At 48.3% G+C, this 25,643-nt stretch overlaps 1 protein-coding gene across 1 annotated transcript in view; it reads right to left on the minus strand.

Moving 5' to 3' along the window:
* SLC39A11 (solute carrier family 39 member 11) overlaps nucleotides 1–25,643 on the minus strand; it is a 308,764-nt gene that overhangs the window by 193,101 nt on the left and 90,020 nt on the right. Inside the window, exon 5 of the mRNA XM_069481668.1 lies at nucleotides 13,675–13,819. Coding sequence (XP_069337769.1) covers nucleotides 13,675–13,819 — 145 coding nt within the window. The remainder of the gene's footprint in view (nucleotides 1–13,674; nucleotides 13,820–25,643) is intronic.

A 25,643-nucleotide genomic window follows, 5' to 3' on the forward strand; every position in this document is an offset into this window, starting at 1 on the left:
CTTGCAGCCCTTGGAGACTATTGAATTTGTTAAGTACCCTATAAAGAAAATAATTGCCAATTGGCTCAAAGAGGATATTAGGCCCAGAAAATAAGATGCATCCTTGTGGTTTAACGTACGGTACTGCAGAGTTCTCACTGGGAAAAAAATGATGTGTTTGTCTGCCTCAACGTACCCAGGGAAAAGTGACACTGAAATGTCCCTGACTTGGCAAGGACATTGGATGGGGATCAAGGGTGGGAAGAAATAACGAGAGAGGCAGGGGAAAACAGAGCCTCTGCAGCCCTTTGCTAGAACTCTCCTGACCAGACTTTTAGAATATAGATTCTGAGTCAAAATGCCCTGTTCTGCCGGTCAAGACATATGATCAAAAGTGGCCTCGGTGTGGCCCTCTGCATTCAGCATTTTAAACAAGCTTTGGGAGCCCACCACTTCCCAACAGCAGGCCGGCAGGGAAGCCAGCGGCAGCTCATTAGTTCTGGGAGAACCATTTCAATTACATTCCAGTTGTAGCCTCTTCTGTTCCCTCTTTGTCGTTAGACATTCCGCCCGCACAGGCTTCACTCCACCGGCTCAGCCCTGAAAACTGGCTGAGCCCCAGGACTGCTTAATGCAATCGCTAGCAAAGACGGGCTCTGAAGTCTTGGCCAGGTAGTAGGATCTTGGCCAGATGCCAGCAGGGTCTTTTATCCTCATCCCTACTGTTCTTGTCCAATCCCAGGCAGGTGTCTGTCAGCAAACGGAAGAGCTGCACAATTAAGAATCCTCAAGTTGAGCAGTGTTGGAATATAAGGCCCTGCGCAAAGACAAAAACTAAGATGGCAAATCTCTATTCCCTGGCTGAGAAAGACACAGAAGAAGTGACTATAGTTTGACGCTAAGCGGTGAAGAACTCTAATCAAGCAGGCCTGCAGGAGGGGCCGGCTGGAGGCTGCCGCAGAGACACCAAGGAGGATGACTTCCAGGAGAAGCTCGTGCTCCACACTAAATCTCATGGGTGTCCAGACTCGTCACTTCTACTCCAAACATATGGCGGGGCGCTAACAACAGATCACGTGGATGAGTTTAATTAGCACTGCAGGCTAACGAGCTTCCACTCTGCAAAGCCAATCCAAAGCAAAGGCCTGGAGGAGAACTTTACCCAGATCTAATTTTCCAGAAAGAGGGGAGGGCCCCAGGGTGGAAGCTACCCGCGTGGATCTCTATACAGAGAGAGGAGAAAGTGCCCCTGAAGAGCTTTTCCAATTACTGGTGCCGCCCAGGAACTGCTGCGCTGGGGCAGCAAACGGCACCAGCGGGCCCGACACAGCCCGAGAGGACTCTCTTCGCTCCAGCCTCCAACAGAAAGGAAGAGAGGCAGGTCACCTGGGAGAGGAGACACAGAGGGGTGCAGGTGCAAAAAGAGGGGTACAGAGAGAGAGATGCAAAGAAGTGAGAGACACCAAGAGAGATGGAGAGAATGAGAGAGAAGATGAGATGAAACCAAATAGGAGGAGATACCTTGTTAACCAAGTCGAGGACTGGTGGACCTAGGAAAAGACAGGAAAAGGTTGCCATGGCAACCCCTTGCAGAACGTGTAGGCTATGTAGCTAAGGAGCCCAGAGAAGGCATGTGCAGGCGCTGATGGCCCCACCGGCCACTGCATCTGCTCACCTGTGAGACTGCACCTTCCTTGAACCCTGTGCCCAAGCTCCTGCTCCCTGATCCCAAGATCTCAGACCAGAGCCTGCTTCTCCTTTCATCTGCTGCCCCAGATTTCAACGTCACACGAGCCCTTCTCCAATGTGCCAGAGGAGGCGTGGGATCCTTGGGCTCAGGTGCACTTTCCCCTCGCCAGGTGTCCTTGGCAGGCTCGTGGGTGAGGAACGCTGGAGCGTGATGAGAGTCACAGCAAGTTACTCGACCCAAACTTCCACACCACGCAGGAAGCCCCGCCATAACCTCCCTGACCACTGGTCACCACACTTCTGCTTGAATCCTTCCAGTGCTGGGGAGCGCAGTCCACCGTGTGATTCAAATGCTTATAACTTCAACTTTCATCCTCTGATCTCAGACCTTGCTCCATCTCCTCAGCAGAGGAAAGGGAAAGATGAAAAATGTCCACTCTGATGCTAGCAGACCACGAGCCCTCGTCCCCATCACACGCTGTGACTGTACCCCCTGCTCTCACCACACACATCCTCCACAACCCCAATGCTCTATAACATGTCACATCCATTTTATGGTATATATGTCCTTAACCACACATTGTGCTTAATTTCCTTTCTGTTTTGGAGGGGAGGAACATGGTCTCACTCTATTGCCCCTGGAGTGCAGTGGCATCATCATAGCTCACAGCAACCTCAAACTCCCAGGCTCAAGTGATCCTCCTGCCTCAGCCTCCCGAGTGGATGGGACCTACAGGTGCGCACCACCACACTAATTTTTCATTTTTGTAGAGCCAGGGTCAATTTTTTCCAAATTGACTTATAGTTTCAATGCAATCTCAATCAAAATCCCATTAAGATTTTTTTTTAGATATTGGCAAGGTGATTCTAAAGGCAAAGGAAATAAAATAGCTACCTGATTTCAAAACTTACTATAATATAAAGCTACAGTAATCAAGAGAGTAACACTGGTGAAAGGGTAGACACATGCACCAATGAACCAGAAGAGCCCCAAAATAGACCCACACAACACGGGGAATTTTTTACAAAACTGCAAAAGCAACCCAATGGAGAAAAGATAGTCTTTTTGATATATGGGGATGGGACCAATGAACTTCCAAATGAAAAAAACTGAACGTTTAACTCTGACATCTGATTTAAAAAAAGAAAAGCCTCAAAATGGATCATAGACCTAAATGTAAAACTTTTAGGGAAAAAAAACACAAGGGAAAATCTTTGTGAGCTTGAGTTAGGCAAAGAATTCTTAGACATGACACCAAAAGCACAATCCCTTAAAAAAAAAAAAAAAAAACCTGATAAATTGGGCTTCATCAAAATTAAAAACTTTTGTTCTGCAAAGGCACTGTTAATAATTGATACCATGTGGCAAGTTAAAATGAAAAAATAAAGATAAAAAAGAACAAAAAGGCAAGCCACACCCTGGGAGAAAATTAATGCAAATCATGTATCTGGACAAAGGACCTGTATCTAGGAAAAAAATACACACACACACACACACACACACATATATATATATATATATATATAAAGAATTCTCAAAACTCTACAATAATTAAACAAACAGGCCAGGCACAATGGCTCACACCTGTAATCCTAGCACTTTGTGAGGCAGAGGTGCGAGGATCATTTGAGGCCAGGAGTTAGAGACCAGCCTGGGCAACATAGCGAGACCCCATCTCAAAAAAAAAAAAAAAAATTGAAAAATTAGCCAGGCATGGTGGTGTGCACCTGTAGTCCCAGCTACTCAGGAGACTGAGGCAGGAAGATTGCTTGAGCCCGGAAGTTTGAGGTTCAGTGAGCTACGGTGATGCCACTGTGCTCCAGCCCGACTCTGTCTCAAAGAGAAAAGAAAGAAAAATCAAACTCATTAAAAAATGAGCAAAAGATTTTGACACCAAAGAAGATGTACAGATGGCAAGTGAGCACATGAAAAGATGCTCAATATCATTAGTCATTAGAGAAATACAAATTAAAGCCACAAGAGACCACTATACTCATTAGAATGGCTAAAATTTTAAAAACCAAACCAAAACTGACAGTGCCAAGGGCTGGTGAGGATGTGAAGCAACTTCCGCTCTCCTGGGACTGAAGAATGGCACAGCCATGCTGGAAGACAGTCCGGAGATTTCCCATAACGTTACATACACACCTGTCACATGACCCAGCAATCCCGCTCCTAGATATTTACTTAGGAGAAATGTAAACTGATCTTTACACAACATCTGCATCAAGTGTTCATAGCAGTTTTATTCATAACTGCCAAAAAACTAGGGAACACCACAAATGTCCTTCAACCGGTGAATGAGGAAACAAATTGCGGCACAGCCACATGATGAAATACTACTCAGCCATGAAGAGGAACACACTATTCATACCTGTAACGTCACGAAGGACTCTCAAACTCATGGTGCCAAGTGAAGACACTTAGACTCAAAAGGCCATAAACCACACGATTCCATCTAGATGACAGTCTGAAAGAAACAGAACTCCAGAGAGAGAACAGCACAGAGGTTGTCTGGGGTTAAACAACAGGGGTGGGTGGAGATTTGATTCCAGGTGACCGAGGGGCAGCCCAAGGGAATCAGGGCAGGCGACGGGACCGTCTTATATCCCGATTGTGGTGGTGATGACATCAGTCTGGGCATTTTTTAAAACTCATGGAAATACACCAAGAAAGTGAGCTTTATATATAAATTTAAAAGTAAACTTTAAAAAAATATTCATGCTCTTCATCACCTGGGAAATTATACAAATATTTCTGAAATGGCCATGGAGCTTGGAATCCTACAATTTGTGTGATTTTGTAGGGTTTTTGAGAACAAGTTACACACTTTCAGAGATGATCTCGACGTGGTCACTGTCTTGCAACTAATGCCGAACTAAATGAATATTGATGCCCTTGTCTGGTGAGACCACAGGGTGCAGCTATAGGTCGTGGGTCCAGGTGGGAGCTCATCTGAAACAAGTGGAAAATCCCTGGGAGTTACCCTGGAAAACAAAAGGGAGATCCCGGGACGGGCTCTGGGGATCGGGAAGGCAGGCAAGGCCTTCCCTGCGGGTGGAGACGGCCTCTCTCTGCAGAGGCAGGTCTGAAAATCTGGAGAACACTAAACCTTGAGCTCTACACCTCTGGGCAGGATCTGGGCAGGACCAAAGACGCGGAACTAAGTAAGGCCCCAGCCCTATAGCCAGACAGGAGCTGTCCCCATCGAAAAGGGGTTAGTGAGGGCTAGTGGGCTCCACCGGCTGTCCTGGCTTTGGTCAGATTCTTTTCCCTTTGTTATTCCTTTGCTTGTCCCCAAGCCTTGAATAAAATCTCACTGGCCAGCAGCTCTCGGAAGGGCTTTAAGACAGTAAGGTCTGAGTCCGCATCTGGGCTGGAGGGGAGTTAGGAGCAAGGCCCACTAAGGCCAGAGTGGTGGCAGTGGGTGGGGGACCCTAAGGACAACAGGGACAGATGGTATGACGGACTGTGGTGGACTCTGAGTCGGACTCTGTGTGGTGGGCACCCAGGAGATACTTAGCACTCACTTATATGATTGTTAGTGGTTTACGGAGACTACGTTGAACCATATAAAATGGCCCGTATTTGTTTCTCGAGATGTGGATCTCCTTGAGGGCATGTATCTCCTGTTTTTATGTGTACGACAGGGGCTTCCCTACTGGAAAGAACACAGTCAGTCTTGACTACGACTGAGCAAACCTCCCCTCGGCCTGCTGAGCACGCGTGCTGGGAAGCCCCCAGGTGCGCCCGGTCTCCTGGGGAAGACAGCGGAGATTTCTGGTTCACCATATCTAAGGGTTATGAGACCATCCCCTGGGCTTCCTTCCGCTGCCAGCCTCAAAAAATGCCTCTGTCTCCCGACCAGCTCATGGGGAGTTGGTGGTGATCCAGAGTGAGCTCTAGCTCAGAAAACCTACAGGGAGTTGCTGTCAAGTCCCTGAACATCCAGCTCCAAAATGCTATGAACCTGAACATCATGTTTCCTTGAAACAACTGATTTCGTTTTCAGATACACCGAGCTATTTTCTTTCTCTGATCCCAGGAGGGGAAATACCCCAGACAGCAGAACGGAATACTAGAACACACACAAGCCGAAGAGGAGCCAGAGGGTCAAACAGGAGGCGCCTGCTGACTAAGCGAGCCCGGGTCACATGGAGCATCTCACTGACTCCTTTTCTGTAAGGCAGTGTGGCGCGGGCCCCTCCCAGAGGCCAGGGTGCTTGCTGTTCTTTACACAAGTTCAAATCCTCCAACCCTTTCCTTCTCGGAGGCTGCTTGCCCCAGTAAGTGGCATCGATTTCCTCCTGGTTTCACAGACTCAAAACCAGCTTCCGTTCCTTACTAGGCACTTTTTTTGAGACAGGGTCTCGCTCTGTCACCCAGACCAGAGTGCAGTGGCGTCACCATAGCTCACTGCTACACCCTCAAACTCCTGGGCTCAGCCTCCCCTGTAGCTGGGACTACAGGCACACACCACCATGCCTGGTGAATTTTTTAAAATTGTTTTTGTAGAGACAGGGTCTTGCTGTGTTGCCCAGGCTGGTCTCCAACTCCTGGCCTCAAGTGATCCTCTAGCCTTGGCCTCCCAAAGTGCAGGGATCACAGGTGTGAGCCATCGTGTGCAGATTAGGTGCTTTCAATAACAGGCAAAAGGGAGAAAAATGAGATGGGATCAAATAAATAGAAAGGACTCCTAAAGATCCCAAATGCTCGAAACCAAAGTGCCACCCTGTGCTTCCCCAGCATAAGGAGCTTCTGCAAAAAAATAACATCTGAAAAACAAAGCAAAACCATATGAAAGGCTGCCTGGCTTTGGGCACGGCCTCCTAAATCTTCGGGTGATAAAAGCCTGGCGGGAACATCCTAACGGATGCCGGCGCTACCCAAGCTCCTCATCTGTTCTGTTTCCCCAAAGCACATTAAAAACACATTTCCTAGTTTAACAGACTTATGAGCCGAAATGAATGTGTCAGAACTCTTATAAATATGATAGAACCTGCTAACCAAGCAAATGTTAAATTTTGCATAAGGAGACGGTATCCCTAACTCCTCAGTAGACACTTAATGAATATTTCAAATGAAGCACCCGGCAGCTGCTCTGAAGGCTCCGATGAATTAAATGGGCTGTTATTACTGCGAAGATTAACGTCCTCTTGCTTCCCCACTGTCTCCGCCTCCCTCACTTGCACAAGATTAGCTCACCCCCTCCAGACCAACCAAGCCCCTTGCCCGGTCAGGGAAGGGTCAGAGTATGGGGCTGGTCGGCGTGCTGTGTTGAAGATGGTTCTCCCCAAAATTCTCGTCTACCAGAACCTCAGAAGGGGACCTTACTGGGAAATTGGATCTCTGCAGATGTACTTAGTTAAGAAGCAGTCATACCGGATCGAGAAGGCCTTAAATCCGATGACCGCTGCCTTTATAAGACAAAGAGAAGGGAGTTTGGACATAGACATACAAAGACACAGACACACACAGGGAAGAAGGCCATGTCTCTGTGGGGGTAGAGACTGGCGTGACGCGGCTACACGCCAAGAAATGCTGGGAGCCGTGAGAAGCTAGCAGAGGCAAGGAAGGATGCTCTCCTAGAGTTTTCAGAGGCAGGGCCCTGCCAACACTATGATTTCAGACTTTTGGCTTCCAGAACTGTGAGAGAATAAATTTCTGTTGTTTGAAGCCACTTAGTTCGGAGTACAGGTTCAGTATTACTTATCTGAAATGCTCAGGACCAGAAGTGTTTCCGATTTTAGACATTTGCATTGTACTTACTTACCAGTTGAGCATCCCAAATCCAAAAATCCAAAGTGCTCCAATGGACGTTTCCTTTGAGTGTCATGTTGGTAACTCAAAACGTTTTAGATTTTGGAGCTTTGCAGACTTCAGATTTGGGATGCTCAACCTGTACTTTGTTATGGCAGCAACGGGAACCTACTGCAGTCAGGGGAGTATTTCTACATGTTCGAGTGTGTGTCGCTATTCATCACCCAGAAGTTACCCCAGCCAATCATTTCAGGTGACGCTGGAGAGCACCGTGCCAGCCCATTGATCCCTTAGCACAGACGTACACCTGCCCGCAGTGTCACCGGAGCAGACTTAAAATCTTTCTTTCCCATTGCTCTCTCCAGGTAACCTTCCAGCTTCACTCAACTCCTTCCGCCCCGTGTGCTCAGCACTCCCAGCCCATGCAGGGGTGAGACTATCACAAGGAGACAGAAATACAGTGAGAACCTAAGGGAGAGAAACAAAGAGAACCAGGTTCTCCTGCTACCCGGTATTCCATGCGTGGGAAGCCAACTTCTCAAAACACCGTTCAGTGCTGTTACGGACTGTTATGGGTCCCCTACCTCCAAATTCATATGTTGACGTCCTGGTGCCCAGCACGTAAGAGTGTAGTTGTATTTGCAGATGGGATCTTTAAAGTGGTAATTAGGTCAAAATGAGGTCCTTAGAGTGGGCCCTAATCCAGTATGACAGGTGTCCTTATAAGAAAAGGAGACTGGGACACTGACAGGCACAGAGGGAAGACCACGTGAGGCCACAGGGAGATGATGGCCATCCACGAGCCAAGGAGAGAGGCCTCAGGAGATGGCAACCAACCCTGCCAACGCCTTACCCTCAGACTTCCAGCCTCCAGAACTGTGAAAAAATAAATTTCCGCTGCTTCAGGCACCAGTTTATGGTACTTTGTTATGGCAGCTCTAGCAAACTAACGTAAGTGCCAAATTGCCCCAGGCCATGCCACGTGAAAATTCACTCTGAAATGACTGCCTAGCTTAAAAATCAGGTGTTTTTTTTTTTTTTTTTTTTTTTCCCCCAAAAAGGAAAATAAACGGGAAAATACTATTTGGGTACTGAAACATTGGTCGGGCCAAATATAACATTCTTCAGTCTATAAAGTGTACCCACCTGACAGCGGTCCCATGAGCTACGACACCAACCCTCTCTCGCTGCCTGCACAAAGCCCTGTCCCAAGGGGGTATTTCTGTAGCAGATCCTTATTTTATTTAATATCTGTGATGCTAAAGGGCTCCTGGAAATTATTATTATTAAGCCCTTTGCTCTTCGTCCTCCTGTAAAACATTTTTTATGTGGCCCATTTTAAAAGCCAGTTGGCTTCATTCCCACCCTTTTAATGAAAAATCCCAGGTTACAGGTCCAAGCCCAGAAAGGAGGTAGCAAAGCCAGGGCCAGCCTATCTTCCAGTTCCCAGGCAGCTCCTCCCAGTCAGCCCAGAAGACGACTTTAAAGTCTCCCCGAAAAAAAAAAAAAAACAGGTACCAAAAAAAAAAGTCTAATTGCAAAAACCATTTTCCAAGACATTAAACCTACGTGAATTACTGTGAAATTATTCTTTCATTTTTAGAGATCTTACCAATAAAAAGTCAAAATTAATAACATCTCAGAGATTTCCCTAAATGCACTATTTCGAAGACCTAGTTATAAAGAAACTCAGAATTTCTCCAAGGAGCTACATCTGACTCGATCAAATTTGAGTTTACCGAATTTGACTGGAAATATCAGTGACAAAAGGAACATCTCCTTCTGGAAGACATAGAAAGTTAGAAGATACAGAAGAAGAAAAAAGTGATTGTCATAAGAACCTTGTAGCTGTTTAAATAACATCCTCTTTCCTTCCACCAGAGGCTTAGGCTAGGGAATTTCGGTGCCAGGGAAGTCTAGGAGTTGGGTTGAATGCATGTGGCTGATCTTGCAGAGAGAACGAGCCGCTTCCAAGAAGAGATTTCATCCCACACAGCCTGGCTGCCCTCCCTAAGCTCCACACGTATGCCTAAAAATATAATCCTCCAAAGGCCAACCAGTGGGAAAATCCACTGGGTTCCTCGTTCAACTAGAGAAATTGTTCCCAGTTAAAACACAAACACCTGAGTACTAGTAAGACGTGGGGTCAATTGTCAATACCTCCCTGTTCACCAGATCTTTTCCCAGAGGCACTTAACAGAGGATGTTTAACAGGGAAAATGGGGGAAAGGGATGATTCCAAGCACAAGATCAAAAGAGGATGGTGTTATACATATACCTGGAGAAGAGAGTGCCTTGAGGCAGGAGAAGGGGTTCAAAGATCACCGGAACTCCATCATGGTTCTCAATGGGACAATCCTGGTAGGTGCTGATCAGGGTCAGCCCTTGGGAACCTTGAGTTAGAAAGGAAACTGGGCCAGGTGCAGTGGCTTGTGCCTGTAATCCCAGCACTTTGGGAAGACAAGGTGGGAGGACTGCTTAAGGCCAGGAGTTTGAAACTAGCCTGGGCAACGTAGCCAGATCCCCTCCATCTCTTACAAAAAAAAAAAAAAAAGGTAGAAAATTAGCCAGGCATGGTGGTACATGCCTGTAGTCCCAACTACTTGGGAGCTGAGGCGAGGACAGCTCTGGAGTTCAGGAGTTGAAAGCTGCAGGGAGCTATGATTGCACCACTGCACTCCAGCCTGAGCAACAGAGTGAGACTCTGTCTTAAGAAAGAAAAAGGAGGGGGAGGGGAAGGAGGAAGGAAGATAATCTCCCTGAAGACCATTTCCATAGGAAAGTGCTACCCAGCCAATCAGTGGCAGTGTCGATAAGGAATTCCAGATTTTAGAGTAGAAAACAAAAGAAACACACATTGCTAATGGGCCAGAGATTGCACTTCTATCACACACCCGACACCAGGGCTGCCTCAGTTTCATTTTGCAAAACATGGCTTAAATAATTGCATCAGATCTGCAAGGCTATCTAGGTAGGATTATTATTGCCAAGTGAATTCTCCTTTAACGAAAGAATAGGGCATTGAGGGAAAATCTGTTTCCAACTGGAGTGTCATAAGATTTACAGAAAATACACAGGTGCCACCTCACAACTAAATACTCTCCTAAGGTAAACCCACCTCTTTCTCTACCAGAAAATAATGCCTACTCCTGTGCCTTCCACAGATACACGAAATGGGCAATTCTCCACTCACTGTGCCAACAGAGCACAGTACAACACAGCAATAACAATAAAGTCCACTTGTGAAGACAGTTTCAGCTTCCTCCCCCAGAACAAACCACACACTTAAATGGGGCAATTAACAATCATTACAGTAAAAGAACAGATTGATTTGCTTTTCACGACCCTCTCTTTAGCCTAAAGAAGCTGCTAGTAAGGGGGAAAAAAACACAACAGTCCAACCTGGGACAGCTGAATAGGCGAAGCCGAGGCAGACAAGTCCAAGTCCAGAACGACACTGGGTCATAGAGCCACCTGGGGTGTGGTCAAAGTTGTAGTCCCTCACCTTCCCAAAACACACGTGCAAAATTTTGCAGCAAATTTCACGCGGTTCATGAGCCCTCTGGCACCCATGGAAGGACCCCAGTTGTAAAGAACCCCTGGCCCGATGTCTAGAACTGACTCCATGGCATAACTGCCCACAGAGATGTGCATGTTAAAACGCCCCCTGCCGCATTTTTCATAAGAGCAAAACACCAGGATTGATCTACAGGACGTGAAGAAGGGACCAATTAGGGAATGTCATGGCCAAAAACAAGGACAGGATCTATGAGTACCTAGGAAACAAATACCAAAGCGTCTCAAGTGCGGAAACACAAGGTTCAGAACAAGGGGTCAGGTGTGACTGTATAAATACAGTGTTTCTGAAGGAGTACACAAGAAACCAGAGACAACGCTCGTGTCTGAGATGGAGGACCGGACCAGAAGGGATTTGAAGCTGGAAGAAAAATTACTTTTTATTTTTAACCCATATCATTATATTTTTAATGAAAAGAAAGCTAGTTGGAGACGAATAGATGAGGAGAGGGAAAAACAGGAGGAAAAACAGGCAGTTTTAGAAGAATTTCTGGCCAAGCCAAGTCCCCAAAGATCCCCAGCGTTGAGAATAGTTGATATCGTAAAACATTTGGCACCAAGACATAAATAGGAAAGTATCTCCTAAACGTTCTTCCCGGCTCAGGCTGCCGCTGCTGCTGAGAACAGCTGAACGTCTCCCCCGTGGTGCGGCTCTCCTGGCTCCTCCTCGTGCTGAGCCAATTATGGGACACGACAGCAGCAGCACCAGTATTTTTTAAAGGCTGATGTTAGTCACTAAATACCCATTAAACCAATCTCCTTGCTCCATTTACAGCAGGCTTGAGGGCAAATCCAGATGGTACAAATAGTGCATATTCAGGCTCCATCTGCATGAGGCCGGTCACCAAATAGCCATTATCAGATTATCTGTTTTAGAGTCCTCAGCTGCCTGACACCCACAGGTGTGTGCAGGTGAGAAGAACAGCGACCTTTCAAGAGATGGCTGGGAGACCACCCTAATGCTCCCCCCGAGGGCTGCATTTGCCTTGGATTGGAACAGCCAGTAGTGGTGACAAGGGTTGCTTGGTAACCTGGTAACAGGCTGTGCCTGGTGTTCTCGAGCAGGGGGACAGGACTGCATCTCCCTCCCACACACGGCCCCACCACCACCTGGCTCCGGGTCAGCCAAGACGATCCTGCAGTCCCCACTCCCCCAGCCCTGTCCTTGCTGTGGCCCCGCTGAAAAAAGGTCCACTGAACAACTTGCCACTTTTTGATTAACAGGCACCAACTCTCTCCCCACCCTACAGCCTCAAAGATAAAAATGGGATAGAATAAAGTCTGGCCAAGTTTTTAAATCTAGCAAAGGCTCAGAATCAGCTTTGGAAAGTCTTCAAAGGGGCACGCAGGGGCCCCAGCACCATTATGCTCGTGAGATTCGGCAGAAAGGCCCGGCGTCTCTATGGCCGCATGAAAAATGACAAGTTTACTTGAATACAGCACCGCACTCTTGCCACTACGACAGTCCTTGACTATACTCCAATAGAAGGAGAACAGAAGTCAACACCGAAGTCGATGGGATCCGAGCACAAACGACGTGTGTGATGGCGGGCAGGGGGCTGGTTTGTCTTTCCAACCCTCTATGACTTAAGCTCCCGTTAAAGGAAATTTTTATTTCCTGGTTCTGTCCCATGTGACGCTGTGGGAGGCAGTGAGGACTAACCCACATGGAGAAGACATTCGAGTTCTCCATGAATAATTCACACAGGACATAATCTGAACGCAGACACCAGAGAACCGGAGCTGTAACATTTTTACATTTGCTCTTCCCGAGGGCTAGAAATCATCTTGGCCTAGAGATGGCAAGAAGATTAGATTAAAATGTCAGCATGGAAATGTGAAAGGACTTTTCTCCCTTAGGCCCCTCCTGGGAAGGCAGTGACCAGTGGCCAAGTCGTTTTTCCTCCATTCACTCAAGAGAGTGCTAAGAGGCCCCAGCTCTCAGCAGCACTGGTTCCTAAATCCAGGGTACCAGGGGCTTGCAGGATTACAATAGGGAACTTCTTACGTAAATTCAAAGGAAAAGAAAGCATGCAACTCTCCCCACACTAGTTGGCCCTTAAGTTAACCAACTGACCTCTGTGAGCAATGTCAGGGCAAGGAGAGGAGAGTCCGACCCTGAGGCTGGAAAACAAGGCCCCTCCCCGTGGAGATGTAGGAAGTGCTATCCGATTCCTCTCGAGGGACGTATTCCCTCTAACTCAAGAGAAAAGGCATAACTTTGCTCTCAGAGTCTTTAGGTTTTCCGGCTCTAAAATCAATGCATCAGTTAGAGAAGCATCTGCCCTGTTCCCAGGTGAATCAAAAAGGTGAAAGTCACATAAATGAAAAGGAGCACTCGGGGTTCATTAGGAAAGGGGACACTGAGGGACAAATGCCGATGCTAACTCAAATCAGTCCAGCCCCATCAGAGTGACCCTTGTCCACTAGTTCAAGTTGCAAGGGGATCAAAAGGTACCATTACCTCCTGTAGTCTAAGCAGGAGGTTTGGAGAACAAATGAGAAAAGAAGATGCCGGGCCAGATGCCAGTTTAGTTGTAGGCAATGGTAGGGTGAGCAGTTTGGAGGCACGGGACAGAGAGCCTGGCATTTCCCTCATTGCTCATCCTAGCACCAGTACCAAGCCCACACCGCCTAGCCCAGCTCAGCGTCTGCAGCAAAGAGCTTGCCTGAAAGAAGCCCAGTTCTATCTATCCGGATGGAAAGTTCACTCTCGGGGAAGAGCAGCGTGGGACCCTCGGGATCAGACTTCTTCTTCACCAACGCAGAGTCAAGGTTCAGTGCCAGGGTCGTCTGGGGGTCTTCTGCTGCACCCTGAAACAAGAAAGCAGTGGCATCACTATAGCACCTCTGCTGTGTTCGCTCCCCAGACCCGTCCGGCTCACAGGTGCCGAAGCAACTCACCCATCTCTACCAGCCTGATCCAGTCCCTGGGCTGACCCAGCTGGGTCATTAGGAAGATAAGCTTTCTGGGTGTAGGACTTCAGTGGTTACAAAAAACAAGATCTGAGGAGTCAGTGCTGATCCTGGAATTGGGAAAAATATATACCAAAAAAGATCGAGGCCCACACACCAAAATTCCACTATACTCATCACTGCCAGGCAAACCACACAACATACTTAGTTCCTGATCTATCAAAAGAAGCCCATATGGCAGGTTCACTTGGATAGCAGCCTCAGTACGGGAATCATGGTCAACATGTTTAGGAATTCACCACCTCCGTGTTTCCCATGAGATCAACACAGGAGAAGGTCCAAACGAAAGCATCTCGAGGGAAAGAAACAGTGAGAGTCACAGGGAATGCACACATATTTGGAGTTAAGTCCAGATGGCCTTAAAACAGACATACCACCCTTCTGCTTTGTCTTAACTAGTCAGTTGGACTATTTCGCATCAACCAGGCAAAATCGTGCATTTGATCCACGTGTTTATTTAAAAAAAATATTTATTTATCGACTGCCAACTTTGTATTTAGTGAACAAGACAAAGTCTCAGCTCTTACAGAACTTGTGTTCCACTAAGGAACCAACAAATGAATCCATAATGGGGCAGTAAGCTGCTCTTCAAAGACATCATCTGGAAGCCCCAACCCTGTGACCCCTTAAAAATGCACAGAACTTCCCCAGGAAAGAGGCAGACAAGTGCGTGCCTTGGCCAACTATACAAGCACCTTCACTTTCAGCCCCAAACCTCAAAGCTAGGGGAAGCCAGGCAGAATCATCTCAGTGGGCAAGAACAGCAATCTATTCAGCTTCATCTGCCAGAACACCATAAACTGGGTGGGGCTTCTGAACAACAGAAACTTATCACAGTTGTGGAGGCTGGGCAGTCCAAGATCAAGGCTGGCAGAGTCTGTGTCTGGTGAGGACACACTTCCTAATTCATAGATAGCACCTTCTAGTTGTGTCTGCATGTGGTGGAAGGGGCGAGGAGTCTCCAAGGGGTCTCACTCAAGGCTTTTTTTTTTTCTGTTTTATAAGAGATAGGATCTTGCTCTGTCACCCAGGGCTGGAGAGCAGTGATGCAATCATAGCTCACTGCAGCCCCGAACTCCTAGGCTCAAGCCATCCTCTCGCCTCAGCCTCCCAAGTAGCTGGGACTACAGAACACACCACCATGCCTGGCTAATTTTTCTATTTTTTGTAGAGATGGGGTCTCACTCTTGCTCAGGCTGGTCTCAAACTCCTGGATTCAAGTGACACTCCCTCCTCAGCCTCTGGAGTTTCTGGGAATACAGGCCTGTGCCTCCATACCAAGCAGGCATCTTTTATTAGCGTATTAATCTCACTCATGAGGACAGTACCCTCACAACCTAATCAACTCCCAATGTCCTACCTCCTAATACCATCACCTTGGAGATTAGAATTTCAACCTATGCATTTTGGTGGAAGGGACACAATCATTCAGGCCACAGGACCAGGCAAATATAGTTCCAAACAAATAGAGGTTTCCATTTAAAATATGTAACTCTAACATGGGAGAGGAGAAGGCTTATAATCCTGTCACAGAAATGCATCCACTTATAAGAAAATTCTAAAACTATCATCTTAGGTAGTTACCCAAAATTACCCAAGATTCCTTCTTTTGTGAAATAGTTACCCAAGATTCCTTCTTTTATGGAGGAATCACACAAAAGGTAGGCCAGGCTGTGTCTTACACACACAAATACGCACATACACACTCCTTATTTTTTCATTGTCATGATGATCAGAGATGAGAGAACCTAATGATTCAGGTATTTTATTTCACTATTTCTTTCCAACTGTTAAAAACGAGTACATAAGCTCTTCCTTTCATGTGTTATTTGTCTAATACATAATTATTGTCCTCAACATTTGCAATGTCCTCTTTAATGAGCTTTAATAAGGGTACCAATACCCCATTTAACTTTGTTTTAAAGAAAAAGCCTCCTAGCCCCGTTTGAGCCACACTTGAAGTTTCTGGGTCACCCTGTAGAATCCCAGGCATCTACCCTCTTCTGTCCCACAAAGACAGGCAACCATCATGCCGTGTCACCGTCGAGGTAGACATTGCAGACGGACGGGCTCCTGGGGACAGAGAGGCTTAGGGAAGGCCAGTCTCTGCCTCCGCAGAAACCCCCTCTCGGCACCCCCAGCTGACAGCTGGTGTCTGTGTGATGTGCTGGGGGCCACACAGTCGCAGCTCTGTGTTTGTTTATGTGCTTTAATTATTTCTAATTCTACATCTCCTGCTGACATCCGAGGCATCGTGGCAGCAATAAAATACGTGCTTCACTATGAAAGCGCGTCAGCTGACTTTCCTTCATCTTCCTTCTTTTCATAATGTGATTGATGCGTAACTGGGGGAAGGAACGGAACGAGAACCGCTTCATCACAGCAGAAATGCCGCAGCATTAATACGCTGTAAGCTATAACTGCTTCTTTGATGGGAGCCCGTTTGCTAAGGTTCAGCGTGCAGACGCGTTTTCATTTGGAACAGCTGTTTTCACCCAGGTGATTTTGCCCTCCCCACTACTCCCAAGGACTACACATTTATTTGGCAATGGGCATTTTGGACTCTCACAACTGGCGGCCGGGGTTGCTACTGGCATCTCTAGTGCAGAGAGACCAAAGAAGCTGCTAAACATCCTACAATGCACAGCCCCTACAACAAACGATGGCCCAGCTAAATGTCACCAGTGCTGCTGTTGACAGGCCTTGCTTTAGAAAGATTTAGGGTGATCAGGACCCCAAAGCTCTCTATATTACAGGCAATGTTGAGAACTCACAGACCCTCTTCTTACGGTGAAGAGAAGAATTTTGCTACTTTCTCCAGGAAGACTGCCTGTCTGCCTTCATGGATTCAGGACATTTTTATTAAGCATCAATCATGTACCAGAGCTGTTCCAGGTACTCACAATACAAAAGAACCAAGTCCCCTAGCCTCGTGAATCTTGCATTCTCCTTCAAGACAGACAATAATAAACCCATCAATAATAAACTAAAAAATAAGAGTGCCAGCTAGTGATGTTAAGAAGAAAAATAAGTCATATCCATAGCTCATAGCCATCCTAGCACAGTAGGAACATATGCTGGGTTCTAGCTTTTTGCTAGGGAATGTCCTAAATGTTTTAGGTGAGCTGGCCCATTCTTAAAGGTAAGGCGGGAGTGTTCCTTTAGATGCGATGCTAGAAGAGTCCTCTCTGAGAAGGTGGCATTTGAGCAAAGACCTGAAAATGGGGAAAGAACAAACATTGACTCCCCATCCCCTCCATATCTTTTTCGCACTTTATCAATCTGTTAATATATTCTTTTGGTTCCATCGCTTCATTTCTGTGTTTCGGGGAGCAGAGGGGCACGAAGAAAACTCCACCCTAACTTCACTTAGAAGCTGCCCTTTTAAAAGCTAGACAGAGACCTGGCAAATCCACCTGCACCCCCTCCCGCCTGTGCCCCACGCGCGCGTTCAGTATTTCATATTCAGCCTTCAGAAGGGCCAAGGTCGGCTGTGCAGCACAGGGGCTGCCCAAGGCGTCTCTGGAGTGATGCCCAGGGCAGCTCCTTCCAGATCTCTGCACCTGGCAGCACTTGCCCGGGTCTCTGATCCCAGGCACCGGCCTCCCAGGGCGCCCGGCAAACTCCCTTCTGGGATTCTCAGCATTCCCCGCCCTCCATGCTCAATTGCTGATGAGGAAAACAGAGAAACACGTCCCTCGGAATTTCAAGGAACAGCCCCAAAGGGAGACACTCACCCTGCCTTGGTGGCTTTATCACAGTGTCCCTGGTGGTGGGGTACAAAGTCAGGAAGCACCTGCTGGGCTGACAGCCCTCCCTCCACGGAGCCCCTGTCACTGGCACAGGGACCGCAGGGGGACGCACTGGCATTCTTTGCTGGGAGCCCTGAACAAACACAGCCGTGGTCTGTGCAGGGGCACCAAGACCCGGGGACAGATTCCTTCTCTGCATTGCCCTCTTCCCAACTTGACATTATTCCTTACGTTTCTGGGGCTTTTCTTTCTGTTTTTTAAATCTCGGCAGTTTTTTTCTATCCACACTACCTCACTCAATCCTTGTAGCCCCACGAGGTGGGTACAGTGACAGCGTGATCCCTTCCAGGACAGATGTGACTAACACGAGCTGTTCTTGACCTCCCACCACAGCCCTGGCAGTCCCCTCAGAGGGCCGGTGAGTCACTCCCTCCCCTTCCTCCCACACCGCTGCAGGTGGGCCCCTGGGGCTCTCTGGACGGTTCAGGTGAGCTGTGTCACCCTGCAGCTCCCAAATGTCAAGGTGCTGAATACACGGGCTCCTTCCCAAGCTGTGAGAACACCCCGTTTCCTTCTCCAGGGCTCCCTCCCCCAAGCCCCTTTCCCTACCCACTCCTCCAAATCCAGCTCAGTACAGAAAATGGACCGTGGGCCACTGGAGACAGGCGGTGCCACCCCCCAGGGCCACGGAACTTGAGATCATTGTCCTCTTGTCAATCTTCTTTTTCATGGTTTGGGGCCAGTCTCTGGCTCAGAACAAACAGAGCAACTGCCACCCACTCTGGACAGGCCGTGCAATGAGGCAGGAGCTGGAGAAGAACAGCACTTTCTAGAAGGGAGAGAGAAGTGAAGAGAAAGGGAGAGAAGGATGACGAGATGAAATGAAATGAAGGCGGGGATGGGGGCAGGAGCCAGGAGAGCAGCCCTGCAACGCGCCCTCCGTTAGACTAAAAGGCTTCAGAAAACAGTGTGAACATCTCCTTCAAGACACAGAATCCAGGCATTGTTCAGCCTGGTTTGCTGTCCCAGGCAGGAGGAAGACAACTGCTGGTGGCTGATGTTTCCAGAACCCCAAAAGAAACAAGTCACAGGAGGAATAGGCTAGAGCTGCGGTCCCCAACCTCCCGCAGAGCTCCACACCCCACCCCCGTGGAAAAATTGTCTTCCACGAAACAGGAACGGGAGTGGGAGGCGCACACAGCAGGAGGTGAGCGATGGGTGAGCGAGTGAAGCTTCATCTGTATTTACGGCAGCTCCCCACGGCTGGCACCACTGCCCAAGCTCCGCCTCCCCCATCCGTGGACAAATTGTCTTGCATGAAACCGGTCCCTGGTGCCAAAAATGTTGGAGACCGCTGGGCTAGAGCACCACCCGAGGCACAGCTGTCTCCAGATGGAGTCTACAGGTGCAAACTAAGGCCCCTCCCCCCGCCGCAAAGCACAACTGGGGAAATGTCACTAGGTGCCAAAGCACTGCAGGCCCTGCAGCCCCCAAAGCTCACTGCAAGCAGCTTGGTGCGACGCATTTGCTTCAAGTCCCAACAGCAACCTTCAGTGTGTTTTCTGTGCAGTCACCTGCTCTCTGGTTCGTCCCCACCGGGGTGTGTCATTGCTACTGACAGCTGTGGGGGAAAGAACGGCAGACCAGCCTTAGATGCTGGCCAGCGTGCGGGTGCAAGCCCGCCCCTCGCCAAACCCACGCACACCTTCTGCCACATTAATGCAGGCCCGGGGAGCTCTGGCAACCTTTCCCGAGGTTTTATTCAACTAGGGCCGTGATGACTGAGCTTCCCCGGCCCCATGGAGTGCAGTCTCTTTAACTGAGGTTTGTCAACAGCTCAGAACTCCCTGGGGATGGGCCAAGAGAAAGGTCAGGGCATTAATGGGTGGCCCCTGCCAGCCACAGCCAAGGCGAAGCCAAGTGTTACACCCCAGTTGAGAAGAGAACAGGGATCCCAGGAGGAGCCCCCACTCTTTCCCCGAGACACGTGGATGCCCCCGAGGATGTGGTGGGCGCCTCCCTCGCCTGCCTGGAGCCCTGCGAGGGCTCTGCCTCCTCCCCCGCCCGGCCTCTGCCTCCCGCCATCCCCACTTAACCCAGACACACAAGGCGATGTTCAATAATTGATGCTGTTTTTATTACCGAGAAGTTGCCATAATCATGACACTCGTAACACAATCTTAAATTATTCCACATAATGGAAAAAAAATTAAATGTCGCCCCTGATCAACAGCCAGAATATGGATGATGCTTACATAATAGATGACCTTCTCTCGCGGGGAGCCCGGCAGCGGGCTGCTGCCCAGGGCCAGGCTGGCTCTGGGTGACAGGCGGCCAGCCTCAGAGCAAACGGGGACATGGAGTGGCACAGACACTGAGGCGGAGGGTGCAGTCCTGCCTCGGGCCCTGTCAGGCAGGTCACTGCCATCTTCCTCACCTCAGTTTACCTGTATGTTCAGGGATCATGGGTCACAGTCAGGGCCCCTAGAGACAAGGGGAAGGATGATTCAAAGTACGTGGTCCCTGCTGGTTTCTGAAGTACAGTCCTTGCCTTGTCCACGGCACTGGGACTGCCTCTCTAACTCAGCTTCTGTCCCTTCCCCTTCCAGCAACAACGCTGCATCCCATCAGTGGTCAGCAAGGCAGGTTTTAAAGCAGCAAGTTATTCCATACTTGAGGCTTTTAATAAAATCCTGGCTGAAGAAGCCTGGGCTCTCTCCTCCAGGAAGCCTTCCTGGATACACTCAGCCCAGACTGGATCAAACGTTCCCCCTCCGTCCTCCCTTGACATGCCGAACATTCTTCTCTCATAGATTTACCCAACTGCAGAATGACTCTTCAGTTCAATCTAAAAACCATGAAGCTTTTAAAGCAGGAGCTGTGTCTTGCAGCTCTACGGTCAGGGCCCAGGACATGGCCAGTGTTCAACAATTCAATTAATTTACCTGAACTACTACAGAGGCTCCACAACAAGAAGAAGATGATACATAACACAGAAAACACAGATGCAGGTAACCACAAAGTGGTCAAGGCCCGGAGAAAGGAGAGAAGGGCTAGTGCAGAGAAGGGATGAAAAGCTTAAAGACGTTCTAGCTAAGGCCAAAATGCATGACTTTGTACCCACCCTTGGCTTCTATCCTCTTGATTGCACAAGATCATCGGTACCAGCCTGAGACCGCGAGGATGGGGAGATACCTACCCTGTGACTCCGCCTCAACGTCCCATCTCCAGCCTTCTTTCTGGCAGAGATACTCAGAATGGGGCAGCCTAGCCCACTCCACCTTTAAGGCGAGATCTTTCCACCCTGAAAGCTCACGGTCCCTGTAAAGGCTACCCAGCTTCCTCCCATCCCCTTCCTGGCCTTAACCTAAGGGGTCACGACAGTGAAGCCATCCATGGACTTCTAGCTATATTTAAGTTCTGTAGGTACACCAGTGCTCAAGTATCTTTTGACGGATAAAACCCTCTCCTATTTCTGATGGCAAATTACTATTCGTAATCAAGCCTATTTAATCCCATAAGGCAGATTTTAAAGCCCCGCACTGCTCTGCAAAGATAAGGCTCTGAGAATCTGCAGACAGCCCTCCAGCAGCCGTTGCTCCAGGTACGTGGCTCTGTGCTTATATTCCAAAGAGGCAGGTCTCCCCGCAGCCAACAGGCTGGCAGAGACACGGGGCTTAGCAGAGTTTTCCAAACCATTTTGCATTTTTTTTTTAGTTCATCGCATTAATGATTTTCCTTAAAACACTAGAAATCTAAAGGAATGCAAGCACCTAAGTATAGGGAAGTTATTTGCTTGCTAATCCTCAATCTGCTCTTCATCTAATCCCAGCCCCAGTCCTAGACTTCATTAAAAATACACCCATGAAATCCACTCTGAGCCCTTTCTGGCTCTTCAACAGGCTGAGAACCGCCCGCGGGGCTTTCTCAGGCAACCTCTTCTGACCTGTGTTATCCCTTGGGAGGGCAACAGATCCCTTCAGAAATCCACCAAAAGCCAAGATTTCTGTTCCCACAAAAATGCACGTGTATCAAAGCACCCATTGCTACATAACAAAACACCCCAAAATTCAGTGGCTTGTGAACAGTTATTGTTCTACAGTCAACTGGGCACTGCTGTGGGTCTGCCGGGGCTCACTCGCCCATCTGCGGTCAGCTGGTGGCTCGCCCAGGGCCGGGACGGTCTGAGACGGCGCGTGCAGCTGGCAGCTGGCGGGCTGTCGCCCCGGAGCTGGCCGACTATTGATCGGGAAACACCTATTCTTCTCCTCGGGGTTTCTCGTCCTCCGGCTGGCCAGACTGAGCTCACTTACATGGTAAACTCAGTGTCCAGTGACAAGGACTTTTCAAGTCTCTGCTTGTGTCACATGTGCTCCTATCCCACTGAGCAACGCAAGTCAACAGCCATCCCTACGGAAGGAGTGGACACATCAACAGCGCTTCTTGTTTCTAGGATCTGCAGCGTTACGGCGTCGGATATGGATGCAGACAGGGGGAGACCGTGTGGCCATGTGCAATCTATCGTAGCACAGAGACACGGACAGGCGTGTTGTGTGCAACGTGAGACATTCCCACGAATTCCCGGCGGCTCCCCACAGAACCAGATTACAAACAACTGCTCTAGCTTAGCCCCATCAGCACAATCCCTCATTCCCCTAAAACAGGGCAGCTCCAGCGGGAGACACCAGGACACATTCTCAGAGGTCTCAAGGTTGCATACAAAATTTTTTAAATTTTATATTTTCGCCTATAGGATAATCTAAAGAGAAAATAAAAACCATCATCTCAATCACCAGGGTGACCCCTTTATAACCAAATCCTAGTGCTGGACTCCAGTGTCTCCATTTGCACTTGCGTCCACAATGGAGCTGGTCCCAACAGGGCTGCTAACGGGAGACGCAGGGGACCAGGCTCAACAGACACAGGACATGCGTGAGCCAAGCACGGGCCAGAATACATCAGGGAGCCTCATATAAATGACGGAGGGTTCCAAATAGTTCCAGAACAGCACCAGGAGAGCTGACCCCATTCAGCAGCTTCCATGGGGTAGAACTGTCAGAACCAAGGGCACTGGCACGCTGCAATTGGTGGTTATTTTTAGCAAAATAGCACCTGCCACGTTACGAAACATTGTTGGTTTCAATTTTATCAATTCTGATGCTTTGATTTGTACTGACAAGTTTTTTGGTTTTATGACTGTCGAAGAGCCAAAAGCATAAAACCTGATTTAGACCCGACTTTATCTTGTGCATGTTTATGCACATGAATGCATATATAACAGCATAGTAAAAAACAGGGAGAACCAACCTTGGGGAAGTGAGAGTTTTACTTCCTTTAAAATGAACACACATGGCCGGGTGCAGTGGCTCACGCCTGTAATCCTAGCACGCTGGGAGGCCGAGGCGGGCGGATTGCTCGAGGCCAGGAATTCGAGACCAGCCTGAGCAAGAGCGAGACCCCGCCTCTACTAAAAAAAAATAGAAATTAACTGGACAACTAAATATATATATAGAAAAAATAAGCCAGGCATGGTGGCGCATGCCTGTAGTCCCAGCTAATCGGGAGGCTGAGGCAGGAGGATCGCTTGAGCCCAGGAGTTTGTGGCTGATGCCACGGCACTCTAGCCCAGGCAACAGAGACTCAGTAAAAAAAAAAAAAAAAACAAAATAAAACAAAACACACACACACAAAAAAAAAAAAAACCACACACACACACATATAAGTCAAACAGGAAAAGCACCAGCCTCTAGCTTGAAACAATGGAATTCTCTTCCCCTCTGCTTCCTTCCCCACGAACTGCCGCTCGAAAGATAGAAACATCTGCCTTCGAGTTATGTACCGATACTGAGAACATAACAGTCCATAGTAACCTAATAATTGTTTTTCTACGCTCAAAGATGATGGAAACTGTTCTTAAGTAACAGGCTGCAACTCCACGTGTGCCTCTGCGCGTGGACAAAATCTCCTTAACGCCTCGTTGTGTCCTAAACCGCAGTTGCCCAGAGCTCCCTGATTCATGAGATGCTCCCAGGGAAAAGATTCCACGGACAAAAATGTTCAGTAAAGTCTATTCATAAGCAGATAAAGGCGCTGAGAAATTCCATAGCAAAGAACATGGTTTTGTTTAATCTTGCGTTTCCCATACGTATTCAGCTATATATAAAACCTATTAATATTCAGCAGATGAATTTTTAGGGAACAGTGTTCAAAGCAATCCTGTTCTGCATCCAATGCTCAGAATATTCAGTGAAGCATTTCTCCTTACAGTGGAACATGATCATATTTTATTCAGGGGGGAAAAAAAGCAGTAGCGCCCTTGGAGCCATTGGCTTCAAAGTATCTTTCACTTTCACAAATAAGTGTCTGTGTTTATCATCCTTAAAGATGATTCAGTAGAATTTATCACATATAGAGACATCATCCCCTGTCACACCAACTAGAGATCATGACAAACCGAGAAGGCAAAATTATTCCATAAAACCCAGCCCTTCCCTTCTCTTTACCGCAATTTATGAAAATAAAAAATAAACAAACCAGCGTTTCTATTACCAATGCTGGGAAGGAGGCCTTCAACAATCTTTACAACAGCTCTGACAATCATAAAATGATTTTTCTCGACTCTAGGAAAACGAGGCAGACAGAGGACACCCCGAAGAGCCAGCCCTAAGACAGTCACAAGCCACAAAGTGGATTGATTGCTCAAAAGGCCTGTTGCCATAAACTCCTGGTGAGGCAGCCCAGTCTGAGAACAGCACGGCAGAGCCAGGGTGAGAAAAAGCAGAGAAGACGGATCGGATTGCAAAGAGAATATGCTTGGTAATGACCCCAACGTTATAAAAAAACAACTCTCTCTGCACAGATTCTCTGGTCTCTAATGTGTTCAGTTTCTAACATGGCTTCTCTTAAATTATCGCATTTGATCATCAATATCTTCTATTGATGTAAACAGACAGGCAATATCACATGGGCCAAGCTGTGTCCCTCCCCACCGAAATTCCTATGTTGAAGGCCTAACTCCCAGAACCTCAAGAGCGTAGCCACTTTTGTACCTGGAGATAGGGTCTTTAAAGAGGCATTTAAACTAAAATGAAGTCATTAGGGGGTCCTAATGCAATATGACTGGTGTCCCTGTAAGAAGAGGAGATGCGCACAGAGGGAGGATGACGCGAAGGCACAGGGAGAAGACATCCTCTCCAAGCTGAGCAGAGCGGCCTGGAACAGGTCCTCCCCTCACAGCCCTCTGAAGGGACCAATCCTGCCGACACCTTCATTCCGGGTTTCCAGCCTCCAGAACTCTGAAAGAATAAAATCTCTGCTGTTTAAGTCACCCAATCTATGGTACTCTTGACAGCCATAACAAACCAATATAGCTCCCATTTTCCATGTGCTGAAACTAAGTCACAGAAGCTAATGAGTCACTTAATATCACACTATCAAGTCGGAGGCACAGTCAGAATGTGAACCCAGAACTTCTGGTTTCAAATCCCTCCACTCCTCTGGCTCCACGCTGTTCCTGGTGGTCAACCAGCAACGTACCGAGACAACTTCAGCTTCAAGAAGCAACGCCATCGGTACAGACCCAACGGTGGGTGCCTACGTGCACGCAGCAGGCACCCAGCCGTGAGCAGAGAGGGCCTGGAGCCCAGCCTGCGGGGCAATCATGCTCCTCTCGGTGTGGCCCGTCTCTCTGGTCCCAGCAGAACCCCAGAGGGTGGAACCACAGACCCCAGCCTCTTCTCAGCCCAGAGAGACCTCACTTCACTGGTGCAGAGAGGCGAAAACCAATGCAAGATTCTGCTGGGCAAGGGCCCAGCCTGAAAACCAGATCTCCGGGCTACAAGAGAAAAGCCGGCAATACAGCGACCGCTGCGGAAGATGGCCTAGCAGGAAAAATGTGACGCAGAGAGTCT

Source organism: Eulemur rufifrons, chromosome 9, assembly GCF_041146395.1.
Source record: "Eulemur rufifrons isolate Redbay chromosome 9, OSU_ERuf_1, whole genome shotgun sequence".
In the NCBI taxonomy this organism is placed as follows: Eukaryota; Metazoa; Chordata; class Mammalia; order Primates; family Lemuridae; genus Eulemur; species Eulemur rufifrons.